This window comes from Bos taurus, chromosome 6, assembly GCF_002263795.3.
Source record: "Bos taurus isolate L1 Dominette 01449 registration number 42190680 breed Hereford chromosome 6, ARS-UCD2.0, whole genome shotgun sequence".
In the NCBI taxonomy this organism is placed as follows: domain Eukaryota; kingdom Metazoa; phylum Chordata; class Mammalia; order Artiodactyla; family Bovidae; genus Bos; species Bos taurus.
The window spans coordinates 31,135,562-31,151,773 of NC_037333.1; the positions used below are offsets into that span (position 1 = coordinate 31,135,562).

Consider the following 16,212-nt stretch of genomic DNA (forward strand, 5'->3'; position numbering starts at 1 on the left):
TTTGTGATCAATCCCTGTGATTAAATCTCTCCTCTTTGAAATTCCAAGAGTGGTTTTTATTTTCCTGACTTATATGAGTTGTGTTGTAAATGCTGATAATGTAAAATAAAGTTGTCAAGATCATTCTTTAAAATGTACCCATTAGAATCTAAATATTATAGCGATTTGAACCCCACTTTTCTCAAACAGATGGGGATATTTATATCATGTCATCTTTGAGCTATGTTTATATTCCACATGACCTTCACAACATTTTTATCCAAATATAAAAAAAAGGCATGCTTGAAAGTCTTTTTTTGCTTACCAAATTATACCTTTGTACAAAAAGTATATATTCAAATTCAGTCTCTGTTGAACAACCTGTGACCATAATGTTTCAGGTGTAAAATATTTCTTCTGGATTGAGTCATCATTACCTTAGTACACAATATATTGATTCATTAGAGTTTAAAAATGCTACGCAAAAAAAAAAAAAACTAAAAACTACAATACACAGCTGTCTAACTCATAGTCCTCCTTCATTGTTTTCTTAATTTTTTGTACTTCCATCCTAAACTTGATATACTTGCTATTTTCTATAGTATCAAGGTCTCTGTGTTCTTCTCATTTTTGTTCTTTTACACCAGAGAAAATAATTTATCAGCCACATTAACTCACTCATAACAATTTCTCCTATACTGAACAGAACATATCTCTAATTTATCTATTTCACATTGAAACATCTTTTGGCCAGATCTGTGTTCTCATAAATTTTAAGAGCGTATTAATTGCAGAAAGTTATAAAAGTAGTGACGCAGATAAGGAATGGAGGAGATTTTGCTACACTGTCAGTTTTTAAATCAATTCTATATGTTCAGTTCAGTTCAGTCGCTCAGTCGTGTCTGACTCTTTGTGACCCCATGAACCGCAGCATGCCAGGCCTCCCTGTTCGCCACCAACTCCCGGAGTTCACACAAACCCATGTCCATTGAGTCGGTGATGCCATTCAGCCATCTCATACTCTGTCGTCCCCTTCTCCTCCTGCCCTCAATCCCTCCCAGCATCAGGATCTTTTCCAATGAGTCAACTCTTTGTATGAGGTGGCCAAAGTATTGGAGTTTCAGCTTCAACATCAGTCCTTCCAATGAACACCCAGGACTGATCTCCTTTAGGATGGACTGGTTGGATCTCCTTGCAGTCCAAGGAACTCTCAAGAGTCTTCTCCAACATCACAATTCAAAAGCATCAATTCTTCGGCACTCAGCTTTCTTTATAGTTCAATCCCTTGGTCTCTCTGGTGGTATTTTCCAGTTTAAGAATTATGTACATACATGATTCTTGACATCCAGTTATAGTGGAAAATCCCTTTAATATGAGGTCATCCCAACCTGATGTCTCAGTGCCAGCCTTGGAAATCACTGTTGAACAATCATATGAACTCAGAAATTTCCCATGTTCCCTCTCTGGATCATTTTAAATGTATTTTTCCATAACCATCATGACAAAGACTCTAGAAAACATTCTTTTAATTGTGGTTTCCCCTTAGGAAGGCAGACAACCTTATTAATTTCATAAGTCTTATGTCATGTATAGAGGTATTCAATGGCAGTATTTACTGTTACTTAAAGCATACTTAGATCCATGAAAAATGTCTACACTAGTAAAAATATATATAGCAATAATAAGCTCATTTTTCTGGAGCTCGGTCATACATTACTATGCCAATTCAATAGTGATATTTTCCTCTACCAGGGTAAATAAACCTGATAAAATTTTAATATGATGTGTGTATAAGCCAGATAAAATTTTAATATGATGAGTCTTGAATAATCTAAATTACTTTATGATATTTTGACTGCATGACTATTTGTATATTTGAATTGACATTTTTGAGGTGCTTAAAATTAGAGCATACTTCTCTATTGGTAACAGAAGACAGTTAAAGAGAACGCTGTGAACCCTCAGTATAACATTACCACAGTCATCCTGTGATGCTGGCTGTCCTCTGCTCATGAAAATATTCTCTTCCTCTACCACCCTCTCGTAGTTTTCTTCCCATCTCGACACCTGTTTCAGCAAACTCTTACGTAGGCGTCTCCTCTTTCACTTGCTTGATAAGTACTTCTTAAAGCCTAGTCAGAATGGCTAAATATCTTTTTGAAGAAAGTAAAAATCTAATTGTAGTAAATAGTGTTCGTTGCTCAGCTGTGTCTGACTCTTTGCGACCCCATGGACTGTAGCCCACCAGGCTCCCCTGTCCATGGGATTCTCCAGGCAAGAATACTGGAGTGGGTTGCCATTTCCTCCTCCAGGGGATCTTCCTGACCCAGGGATTGAACCCAGGTCTCCGGCATTGCAGGCAGTTTCTTTACCCTCTGAGCCACCTGGGAGGCCCAAGCTTGGCGGGGGGAAGGGTCTAAGTAAAAGTACACAGTAACAGCATGGATCACAAGTCCCTTGAAAGTCTGTGATCTGATGGATTAGGTTAGCAGTTCTAATTGCAGTAAGTAAATACATTTATAGTTTTTCCAGCTAAAAAATCACACATTTGTCAGTCAGCTTTTTTAAACCTGAATTTTTGCTTTGTGAAAGGACCCTGCTGATCTCTACATTATCATATAATAATATGCTCTTACATGCAAATAAAAACAAATTATTATGAAGAACATCTGATGTGAAGAACTGACTCATTGGAAAAGACCCTGATGCTGGGAAAGATGGAAAGCAGGAGGAGAAGGGGACAACAGAGAATGAGATGTTTGGATGGCATCACTAACTCGATGGGCATGAGTTTGAGCAAGCTCTGGGAGCTAGTGACGGACAGGGAAGCCTGGCATGCTGCAGTCCATGGGGTCGCAGAGAGTTGGACATGACTGAGCAACTGAATTGATGAAGAACATCATACTATTGCTGTGTGTGATTCTTATGTAATCAAGTCTTAAAATGATTTTAAAAGGTTATAGTTGGATGAGATATTCCCACTAAAATACTTGTACTCCTCACTTCATAGGTGAGGAGGTAAGTCTCAAAAATTTAACTAACTGGAGCAAGCACACAACCAAATTAAAAACAGCAGCAACATCAAACTAATTTTAATGCTTATTACTTTTAACTAGCATTTATTAATAGTAAGTGAAGTTTACTATTACTTGTCCACTAAGATAACTCTTACAGATTTTTATCTACTATATCTACAGAAAAAACTTGTATAATGTTTCTTCCTTTTCCTTATATTTAAATATAATTGTTTATTTGGGTTCAGTTCAGGCAGGACTCCTCAGAAACACAAAGATAGGATGCTTGTTTTGTGTTTATAGTAAGGAACATAAGGTAAAGAGTCATAGATTTAATAAGAGGGTGAGGATTGATGATTCCTGTTTTCCTATTAAAATACTTATATTAACCTTTTGCAAATAAAATTACATATGTAAAGCATTTATTAAATAAACTGATACTATTTTTCAAGATTTAAAGAATATGAAAAACAGCTTTATTATTTTTCCTATCACTGTCTTCAACATCTCTTATTTTTTTCTCTTCTGCATCTCTTGGAAACAACTTAGATCCTTTCATTTTCAGAATACTTTTATAAATAATTCCAGTTCTGGCAATAAGGGAATATTTTTTAATTGGGTTAACCCAACGAAGAATAATGGTAAATTCTGGGTCAAATTTTTTTAAAAACCCACAAATTGAATAGATTGTGTAACAGTCAAAAACAGGCATAAACTGTAGGCTCTTCAACCCTTTAAAGACAGTAACTGCTTTGGGTGAGTTCCTTTTTTCTATAGCTCATTCACTGAGAACACACCTCAGTTAGGCAATAGAAAGTAGCTAGAGCTCAAGCAGAAAGTCAGAACCTTATTAGCTTGATGTGTTAGAGGGTGGTGTTTGAGGTATCCAGGCTGTCCAGAAATCAAAAGGGACTCACATAAAGGAGGGAGCCACAGAGAAAGAAGCCCCATAATCTATGTATAAGCTTCCCCCAAATCATTGGTTGACTCCTAACCAACACAAGCATAAGAATAATTTTAGCTATCTAGAATAAAAAAAGTTACTGAATGAACTTAATGGAAACTGGAGATGGCAAAGAAAGAATCAATAATCTGAAAGTACATCAAGATATATTAACTCATCTAAAGTTCAGAGAGTAAAATATCATAATAAAATAAATAAGACCTCAGGGATGACCACCCCTACACTATAAAAAAGGAGCAAAGTACAAATGATGGCTAACTTCTCATTATAAACAACATTTGGCAAAAGACAATAGAATGATATATTTAAAGTCATGAACATTAAAAAAAATATGTATGGTAATGAATGTTAACTAGACTTATTGTGGTAATCATTTTGCAATATATCCATATATCAAATCACTATGTCATAAACTTGAAAGTATTTATATTATGTTGTAAACATTGATACATAACTACATCATGTATGTATGTTAACCAGGTTATGTATCAATGTTATTGTGAAATAATAATGAAAACATTTATTATTGTATGAAATATTATTGAATGATAATTTTACTTATTGTTTTTGAAATAAAAAGTTACTCTTGCTTTAAAATCACCAGCCTTGATTTTAGGAATAATAATATTTTACCTACAATATTCTTCTCAGACAATAAAAAGTATAAAGAAAAAGATACTTTGATTATAAGTGACTGTGTTCTGAGACTCAGTGCTCTTGTCAAACGTAAATCAAAATTAGCAGTGCCACTATTTGAAATATTTGAAAACACTAAGACAAAAAGTACCTACCAAAAATAATTCTATCAACTCAGAATTTGTTACATGCTAAAAATATTATTCAAAAATGAGGGTAAACAAAGAAATTTTAAGGTAAGCTAATGTAAAGAGTATATGCCAGGACTGGACTTCAAGACATTCTAAAGGGAATTTCTTCAGGTTGAAGTAAGTGATACCAGTTAGAAGCTCAGATGTATAGAAAGGAATAAAATGTCCCAGAAATAGTAGAAAAATAGTTAAAACATTAGACACTGTCTCCCTTCCCTTTATACCTTTGAAAGTCAATTGATTAAATAAAAAAGTATAAAGTTTTACTTTGGAGTTCATCAAATATAAATATATAACCACAATAACACAAAGGCTATGGTGAATATAAATGGAATTATATTGCTGTACATTTATTACTTTTTAAATGAGAAATGATATGATTTTAATCTACATAAAGTGTGATAAGTTAAGAATGCACATTACTGTCCTAGACTAACCACAGGCAAACAAACAAACAAAAACCAAATAAATACAAATAAGAAGCTAAAAGGGAAATAAAATCAAGCACACAAAAAATCAGCTAACCCAGAGGAAGGCCAGAAATGAAGGAACAGAGGGAAAAATGAGATACACAGAAATCAAATAGTAATTTATAGACCTAAATATGACTATTCAACTCATTAGGAAAGCATAATATTTACAAATGTGGTGCACTTAATAATAAAGCTTCCAAAAAGGAAGGAAAAACTGACAGGAACAGGGATATAGTAATGGGGAAATTTAAAACACTTCTCTGAGAATTGCAAGAACAAGGAGAAAAATATAAGTAACAGTAGCTTTACCTTATTTAGATCCAAAAATGAAATGATCAGTTCCTAAGTGGTCAGAATCTTATTTATTTCTTGAACTTGTGTTTAAAATTAAAAGAACACATTGACATAAATTGTGTTTGGAAAAGGCACTGTGACTTCATCATGTACCAAACAGTGATAATATGTTTGAAGTATAACTTTGGTAAAGGTAAATCCTTGCTCTAAATATTTTTTAGGACATATTTTGAAATTTAGGTTTGTATTGTCATCAATTTTTCTTTCCACAAAGTTCATGAAATAGTATAGGCTGAGACTTGCATTCAACACCACCACCCAAGGCCTTGCCTTACACTTATTTTAAATGAAATTAACTTCCAAGGGTTATAGTCAACTTTAGATGTGTGATAAACAAACAAACGCTTACCTTAAACACTAGTTCTCCTACCAAGCCATTCCATGTTCCATCTTCCTGTGGGCTTCCATACTTGTGATCCGGTGCAACATAAATTTCATAGTTAAAACCCAGGTAGTTGGATAAGGCATCCAGAACATCGATGGAGAAGCCTTGGTATTTTTTCGGCTTACCCAGGACATTTTCAGACACCATTACAAAAGGTTCTTCCTACATGAAATTAAAAGAAATCGTTGGTGTCAATCTATGCTGCTCCTTTAAAGCAAAGATTAATTCTTCAAAGAATGCAGCTTACAGTTTAAAATTGATTTTGTACTGTGAGAGAATAACTTTGAAATAAAACTTATGTGTTATTAATGCATCATTTTACCAAACTGTTTAATCACCCAGTTTCTTGTCATCTCTCATTTAATTATTATCATATCAAAAAATTAGATGCAAGTGATTACAAAACTTCAGGAACCATAAATTCATTTCTCTTGCCACTTCAGGATAAACCTAAGATTCATCAAAAATATAATCATATTTAGGAAACCATGAATTTATTGTTTCTGTCCCTGGGTAGTTATTTTCTATATTTGTCAAAATACATGAAAATATTTTAAGAGATATAAGAGACACAAATTGTTTTGAAAAGATACAAAAATTCTAAGAACTTACAATTTAGCTAAAATTTATAATATCACATTTACTGGGAGTTATTTGCTAAGTAATTTTGAAACTTGGATATAAACACACATTTCATTGCAAAAGTAGTTTCTCCACTACTGTTATGAGAAATTCACTTACCTTTTTGGTAATCTGTGTAATTTAGTAAATTTAGCAAATTGGTTTCCATTTCAACCTCTTTCATCTTTTTGCATTGTTGTGCTGTTACAGTTAACAAATGGTCCCCTTTCACTTTTTAGAGCACCTAGTGTTATAAGCACTAAATTGGTCTGACATGCTGGCAGACTACAGAAAATTAGATAATGTATTTCTTAATTTCCTAAACTTGTTCAGAAAACTTTCAGCAACAGTAATATTTACAGATAACCATCCACAGTGTATATATCTACCTAGTCCTGTGGGCAGGTTATCATCTATCCTCCGTCTAAGCCAGAATACCTAAGGATTGTAACATTAAGGACTTACAAAATAGCCTTTATTGAGTTATAAAATAATATTTGGCTTTTGGCTCTTACTCAAAGACACTAAGTCAGTGCCTTATAAAATCAGCTGCATCTATGATAGGAATATTTTTCACCATAACATTCTGCTGCTGCTGCTGCTAAGTCGCTTCAGTCATGTCCGACTCTGTGCAACCCCATAGATGGCAGTCCACCAGGCTCCCCATTCCCTGGGATTCTCCAGGCAAGAAGACTGGAGTGGGTTGCCATTTCCTTCTCCAGTGCATGAAAGTGAAAAGTGAAAGTGAAGTCACTCAGTCATGTCTGACTCTTAGCGACCCCATGGACTGCAGCCTACCAGGCTCCTCCGTCCATGGGATTTTCCAGGCAAGAGTGCTGGAGTGGGGTGACATTGCCTTCTTCGACCATAACATTCAGTTCTCCATAAACATTACCATGAGATAAGTTTTTATATTGTCCAGAGACAATAGAGCTTAATTTTGCTTCAGTAATGCCTTTTTTAAAATAATGAAAATAAAGTAAATAATTATTTAGATATCCTATTTCACTTTAGATACCCAGGAGACCACGATGCTCATCTATAACTATGTTGACATTGTGGTATTTGTAATTTTCAAAAAATCTTGATTTTCCAAATTGCTGATACTTTTTCATTTAAAAAATGGTCTTGTTTAACTGTTTATAACTTATCTTAGCGCAAAATAAATCAGTAAATGAACAGTTAGATGAAGGAGATGACTGCTATTTGTTCCCCAGTAGTGGGAACAATTAATTGCTCTTCATTAATTATACATATCTATTTTCAAATCAGCAGTTGAGAATATAGACAATCCACAATCTCCTTTTAGGCAAAGTGAGACCACGTGACCAGTTCTGAGAAGTGTGATGTAACCAGGGTGCTTTGTGCAACTGTTTTTGTGTCCTTTCTACTTCTTCCAGCTGGCATGAACACTTAACAGCTGGAAGTTCTGGTAACTGTCTTAGCTCACACATAATAGAGAAATAATACAGAAGTGTATGTCCTTGACATTTGAAACGCTATAGAAGGCTCACACTGACTCTCTACTGTTCTAAAACATAAAAAAAAAAAAAAAAAAAGGAAAGAAAACCTCAATTTCTTATTGTTGTTAAGCTCAAGATATTTTTTTTGGTTTTTACCAGTATTTGATCCTAATGAACAAAGATAGACTGATATATATCAATAGGTTGGAAACTTTGAGAATGAATGAAAATTTTTAACAATTCTGACGTTTAATCTAAATGATATCAACTAAATAAAAAGTAAAAATTCAACACATCCTTTAATACTATGCATAAAATACAGAACATTTTCTTGATTCCAAATTAAAACTTTCATCTAATATAGCAGAGTTTATCACTGTTAATTATATAACCTAGTTAATGATGATACATTGCACAATGCATCTGTGACCTGAAGTCACAAAGTCGTTCAGAATAGGTCAAAGAAATTCCAAAATAAAGATCATATTCAGAGAGCATGAAAATAAGATCAGGAAATTCCAGAATTAATTGGGCATTGATTATTTATATTATGCTGTGCATGCTGGCAACAGAGAGCATGTACTTATTTCCTTATACACATCTCATTCATTGCTATATTTTGAACATCTATCCATCGACAAACTAATGGAAAGATGCTTCATAAAAGATCTTATTGGTCCTCTACTAATAATTTTGACCATATACTTTCTTTATTTATTCATGGACTTAAAATCTAACAAATCTCTTAGGTTCAGCAGCAATTTAATCACCAGGAAATGGAAAACCAGTCTTTAGGGTGACATTTGGAAAATTAAGAGGACTAATAATAATGCAAAGCTAACTGCTCTATGTGGCAAAAATAATACCCCAATGTATGCTTTCGTATGAAATAGTGATTCTTTTCAATTCTATTAACATATCTTTAGAACAACTGTTTAATTGCTAAGTTGTGTCATATTTGCTTAGTATGCTGAATTTACCCCTAGAAAATATTTTTAATTGCAACATTATAAGTAAATCCCTAGGCAAATGGATCCCTTTCAGAAGTTTGTTGTCAAAGTCTGTTCCTAGCAACATCAGCTACAAATGATTAAAGATACAGAATAAAAATGATTATACTAAGGGTTTTTTAAAGAGAGCTGATGAATTATTGATGAACACGCTTTTTAATTTTACGTCCTAAATAAACTTTATTACATTTTATCACTGTCCTCTAGATCAGTGTTCTTAAGCTTTGTTTTTAAGCTCTATTACACATTTGGATTGTTATGCATAAATCCTACCTCAGACCAGTTGTGTTTTATGAGGACAATCAGCCAATATAGTGGACAAGTAAACATAGCAACAGAAATTCGACTGAAACTCTGGGACTGATAATAGAAAAGATACTTACTCCTTCTCTATGGCAATACTGAGCTTGGTTTAATCACTTTTATCTATGTACCTGTTTCCAAAATTTATTCACTCATTGACTCATCCATTTAACATGCATTAAGCAGTTATTGCATCAAATTACTACACTCAATATAGTGAGAGATATTGGTAAAAAGTCATGGACACCATCTTCAAAACAATTGTAACCTAGTATTGGAAAAGCTATGTCCTCAAAAAACATAAAGTAAAACTTGAGTATCACGTACCATGACTGGCATGAACAGAAGACCAGAGCAATACAAAGGAAATTGTAAAAATAATGGAAATAGGGAGTTCCATAGTGGTCCAGTGGGCTCCACACTCCCAATGCAGGGGCTAAGGCTGGATCCCTGGTGAGGGAACTAGATTGTGCATGCCACAACTAAAGGTTTAAGATTCTACTTGACCCAACCAAGACTTGGCCTTGCCAAATAGATATTAACAAATTTCAATTTCACTCTGAATATGAACACTATGAATGTTGGGCACCAGAATATATCCCCAAGAATGTTTATAGCAGTATTGTCTATAGTAGCCCAAATCTAGAAATAATCTCAGACCATGAACTCCTTAATGCCAAATTCAGGCTTAATATGAAAGTGTAGGGAAAACCACTAGACCATTCAGGTACGACCTAAATCAAACCCCTTACATTTATACAGTGAGGTTACAAATAGATTCAAGGGACTAGATCGGATAGAATACCTGAAGAACAACGGACGGAGGTTTGTGACATAGTACAGGAAGTAGGGATCAAGACCATTCCCAAGAAAAAGAAATGAAAAAAGGCAAAATGGTTGTCTGAGGAGGCCTTACAAATAGTTGTGAAAAGCAGAGAAGTGAAAGGCAAAGGCGAAAAGGAAAGATATACCCATTTGAATGCAGAGTTCCAAGAATAGCAAGGCGAGATAAGAAAGCTTTCCTCAGTGATCAATGCAAAGAAATAGAGGAAAACAATAGAATGGGAAAGACTAGAGATCCCTTCAAGAAAATTGAAGATACCAAGGGAACATTTCATGCAAAGATGGACACCATAAAGGACAGAAATGGTACGGGCCTAACAGAAACAGCAGATATTAAGAACAGGTGGCAAGAATACACAGAAGAACTGTACAAAAAAAGATCTTCACAACCCAGATAATTACAATAATGTGATCACTCACCTAGAGCCAGACATCCTGGAATGCAAAGTCAAGTGGGCCTTAGGAAGCATTACTACAAAAAAAGCTAGTGGAGGTGATGGAATTCCAGTTGACCTATTGCAAATCCTAAAAGATGATGCTGTGAAAGAAAATGCTGCACTCAATATGCCAGCAAATTTGGAAAACTCAGCAGTGGCCACAAGACTGGAAAAGGTCAGTTTTCATTCCAATCCCAAAGAAAAGTAATGCCAAAGAATGCTCAAACTACCACACAATTGCACTCATATCATGCGCTAGAAAAGTAATGTTCAAAATTCTCCAAGCCAGGCTTCAACAGTATGTGAACCATGAACTTCCAGATGTTCAAGCTGGATTTAGAAGAGGCAGAGGAACCAGAGAACAAATTGCCAACATCTGATGAATTATCGAAAAAGAAAGAAAATTCCAGAAAACATCTACTTCTGCTTTATTGACTATGCCGAAGTCTTTGACTGTGTGGATCACAAAATGTGTTGAAAATTCTTCAAGAGATGGAAATACCAGACCACCTGACCTGCCTCTTGAGAAACCTGTATGCAGGTCAGGAAGCAACAGTTAGAACCGCACATGGAACAACAGACTGGTTCCAAATAGGAAAAGGAGTACGTCAAGGCTGTATATTGTCACCCTGCTTATTTAACTTATACTCAGAGTACATCATGACAAGTGCTGGACTGGATGAAGCTCAAGCTGGAATCAAGATTGCTGGGAGAAATATCAGTAATCTCAGATATGCAGATGGCACCACCCTTATGACAGAAAGCGAAGAACTAAAGAGCCTTTTGATGAAAGTGAAAGAGGAGAGTGAAAAAGTTGGCTTAAAGCTCAACATTCAGAAAACTAAGATCATGGCATCTGTCCCATCACTTCATGGCAAAGAGATGGAGAAGCAATGGAAACAGTGACAAAGTTTATTTTTTGGGGCTCCAAAATCACTGCGGATGGTGTCTGCAGCCTTGAAATTAAAAGACGCTTGCTCCTTGGAAGAAAAGTTATGACCAACCTAGACAGCATATTAAAAAGCAAAGACATTACTTTGCTGACAAAGTTCCGTCAGGTCAAAGCTATTGTTTCTCCAGTAGTCATGTATGGATGTGAGAGTTGGACTATTAAGAAAGCTGAGCACTGAAGAATTGACGCTTTTGAACTGTGGTGTTGGAGAAGACTCGAGAGTCCTTTGGACTGCAAGGAGTTCCAATCAGTCCATCCTAAAGAAAATCAGTCCTAAATATTCATTGGAAGGGCTGATGCTGAAGCTGAAACTCCAATATTTTGGCCACGTGTTGTGAAGAACTGATTCATTGGAAAAGACCCTGATACTGGGAAAGATTGAAGGTGGGAGGAGAAGGGGACAGCAGAGGATGAGATGATTGGGTGGTATCACCAACTCAATGGACATGAGTTTGAGTAAACTCCAGGAGTTGGTGATGGACAGGGAGGCCTGGTGTGCTGCATTCCATGGGGTTGCTAAGAGTCTGACATGACTGAGTGACTGAATTGAGAAATAATCTAAAAATCCAAATGTACTTCCACATGGAAAAGTGAATACATTGTGGTATATTTATACAATGTAGTATTAAACAGCTTCAAACTGAAGACATTAGAGTGATATCCAATAACATGAATGGACCTTTACAAGAATCATGATGAGTGAAAAAAAGCAATATTCCAAGGAATAGCTTGGTTCCATTTTTGTAACATTTAAAAATCTGGTGAAATAGCTATGTGTTTAAGGAGTCACACCTTAAATAGGTGGAGACACTATAAAGAAAATCAAGGAAGGAATCAGCTTTGGCTGCTAGAGAGGGTGTGATAAGAAAGATGCACAAGGATAGCTGCCTCTTGTAGGTAATGACAGTATTCTATCTTTTGTTCTGAGCAGTGGTTATCTAGATATTACTCTACTATGCATTAATTAATGGTTTAAACTTTTTTTGTGTATGGGTGTTATAATTGTAATATAAATAAAAATAAAGTACATTAAGTGGGAGAAGATAATGGAGGATGTTGAAGTCAGATTAAGGTTACTGTCTTTTATCTGTCAGGGAACCAGAACTTTGTGGAAGGGAAACAGCATAATTAGAAAGTAACTTTGAGAGAAGAGTGTAGAGTGGATTGTGACAGGATGGGGAATAAGTGTCCTTTGTAACCATACAGATGACAGGGGATTATAGCCCACACCTGTTAAACATAGATTTGAAAGTTGTATACAGGTGGGTTGGAATCTTCTATTACAGGGACAGAAAAAGGAAAAAAGAAATTATAAAACCCTGACTTTAAAATTCATTTCCCAGCAATTAGTTTCAAAGAGTATTAATATGACTGAGTCTAAATTGGTAAAAATGTGTCTGCCTATTAAATGAAAACAAATTGCAGACTTCGATTTGCTGATCATTTGGATGAAAGAATCTCTAAACACAATTCTCAGCAACTGGAACAAATGACGTTTTCACTGAATGCCTGTAGTTTATCAATCTTAGTGTTAGCATGAGGATCCATACACTTGCTTATAGAAAAATGGGTTTCTGTCATTGGTAATTTTCATATTAGCAAGGATTTATTCACATCACTTGTTAGGTTATTAGATAATAACTTCATAATTCTGAACTTGTACCCAATCACTTAAAAAATCTCATGTTAATTGCTTAGTTGATTTACAACAATGTTTGCAACTTGCAGACTTTGTTGTTAAATCCCCATATTTTAATAGCTATGCAATACTGTTTGCTAGTGATAGAGTTTGGAAAAAGCATCTGACATTTTTGATAGGTGTAAGTGACAAGCTCTACTGTGAAGTCTTTATTGAGGGCTTTATAGAAGTTAAAATATGCATTACTTCACAGAATGCCGGGCTGGTCAAAACTTGGAATCAGTCACTGGAAATTCCTTACCATTCTGCTCACATGTGCAGCTCAAAGACATTAACTAGAGAATAAGAATATTTCTTAATGACCTGTTTAAAAACTTCTCCCCATAAACAATGCTCCTGGCTGAAGCAAACAAGAACTGTCTTCACGCACAGTGTGAGCTTATATTTTGCTTAGGGATGACACATTCCACTGTGATATATGCAGAATTAATGACTATCATTCTTCTTGGAAAAATCTCATTATTTTTATAGACCATATACAAAATATTAGAAACTACTATACGTTTAAAAAGGTAAAAGGTATGGAGTTGGTTATTAAAAAGATATTGAAACACCAGGACAGGAAAACAAAAATAAAAAACATCAGAAGAGGAACAAACAATCTAGGTGTTGTAAAAACAAAAACATCTGAGTTGCATGGAGAGAAGAAAACCGGCTCATAGGGATATGCAATGAAAACATTTTTCAAAGGGCTTCCGCAGAAGGATTTTATGCAGGAACAAAGATTTAGAAAATATTGCAGTAATCGAATTTTTGCTTAAATATATTTATCAGACAATATATTACCTTTGCTCAAACATATTTATCAGACAAGATTCAAATTATAAATATCAGTAAATAAAAATATTTACTCACTCTAACTTCCTAAAACCATACCTTACATATTATTTCTGACTCCTATTTTGTAAGCAATTATAAAAGTCAAAAAGATATTTTAAATTGAACACAAAGCTATTGGTATGCAAGGTAATTCATTTTCACAATAACATGTTTGATTATACATTCCTTTCAAAACATGAAATGGTTATATTTTAGTGACTTAATGGAGGGTGGCAAAACCAAAAAATATGTTTCTTTTGTTTCTATGAGGATCTGAAAGAAACATAAGATGCTGTAACTGGAAATACAAGGTTATCAAGGACAATGGGTGATCACAACAATCCTGAGTACATTAGTTTTCATTTATTGGTTTTCCCTCACAGGCATTTGAAAATACATTTTAGGAGGCTTAGATTTTATAGGCCACAAGATTACCATATATAAACTTAGAAATATTAGACCTTTGGTTTGCTTTCTGAATATAAGTGCTGGGTAATACTTAATGTTTGTTGGGCCCTGTCTTCATTATTTTGCTAAAATTCAACACTCACATGAAACTTACAAGGCCACAGCCACATACAAGAGTCAATTCTAGTCCATAAATATTGTCAAAAGTTCACTAGTGCAGAAGACTTTGTAAGTGCAGTCATGTCAAATAAAACTATCAAAAGTATGTTTTGAGATATAGAATATTGCAGCTGCAAAAAGTGATTGGCTTCACCAAATGTCAGAATTCTACCACATATTTAACTCAAGAACCTGGTAACATCTGACTTCCAAATGATGATAACGTTTACAAACACTCTGGTTGATACAGTCATAGTCCTATAAAAATATTGTCAATAACAGTCCTGTTAGCACTGTCAGCAGAGCTTTATGTCCAGACAGTCCATGTCCAGGACATAAGCTTTATGTCTAGACAGTCTATGTCAGGACATAAGGATGTTTAATAAATATCAAATGAAGCTAATTAAATATGAGAATACAATAAAAAGTTAAACTTGAAATGCTTAAAGTTAGTGGTATATATATCCAAAATAATATTATTACAGAAAAACAGCAGAAATTCATGTATCTATTGTCATTCAAGAGTGTTAATGCTAGGCAATGCTATGCTAAGAACACAGCAATGAACAAAGCCAACAATGAACAGACCTCTCTATCCTTGTAGACCTACATGCTAATGGGAGTGGTGGACAATACACAAAATAAGCACTGTTTATGTTATGTCAGGTGATAAGAACGTGGGGAGAAAATTAAATAAATATTGAGGACAAAGAGCATGTGAGAAAGTGTTGTACCTTCAAGGAAGAGCCTCTTTAGAAAAACCTTTCAGACTGAAAAGAGAGTAAGTGTAAATGTGTCAGCAGGAATCTCTCTGACATGACTGAGAGATAGAAGGGACGCTGGTGTGGTAGGAACCGAGGAAGTTAGGGTCAGATAGGAAATATCTGAGAGATAACAGGTGTGTGTCCAGTGGAGCTTCAACGGTACTTTTAAGCCCCGTGACAACTTTAGCTCTTATTTTGACTGAGATGGGCAGCCTGATGGGCTCTGGGCAGAGGGGGTGTGTGATCTGCTATGTTTTAACAGTTTTCAAGACAGTTGATGGTATTGAAAGAAAGCTAGAAGGGCCAAGGACAGAATCTAGGAGAGTAGTTAGGAATCCTTTGCAACAAGCCAGTGAGTTAGGGCAGTAAGCTGAATTTGATGTGAAGTAGTTGGATTCTGGGTAATCTTTGAAATCCCAAAGCTGATGGGATTCACTGATACATCAGATGTGCAGTTATTAGTACTTAGTGAGAATTGATAGGATGCTATGCCATACTTCTGGAAATTCTAAGTGGAGACCTCAGCCTTTAGAAGTATATGGACTCCTGAGATTCTCCCTGAATGTTTTTCATTTGGCATATGCAACATAATTTTATTAGAGGGATTAAAACTTTCAATCAATAGACCAAAGTCCTTAGGGCGAATGTTCAATACAGAATCAAAGGTAATATTTTGAACAAACCTACTGCATTGAGTGCAAAATTAATACACATTCAAATTTAATAGAAGGAAAATGT

At 34.9% G+C, this 16,212-nt stretch overlaps 1 protein-coding gene across 1 annotated transcript in view; it reads right to left on the reverse strand.

Moving 5' to 3' along the window:
* The window catches only part of GRID2 (glutamate ionotropic receptor delta type subunit 2), a 1,601,453-nt gene that overhangs the window by 357,873 nt on the left and 1,227,368 nt on the right, over positions 1 to 16,212 (reverse strand). Inside the window, exon 10 of the mRNA XM_015471545.3 lies at positions 5,961 to 6,158. Coding sequence (XP_015327031.2) covers positions 5,961 to 6,158 — 198 coding nt within the window. The remainder of the gene's footprint in view (positions 1 to 5,960; positions 6,159 to 16,212) is intronic.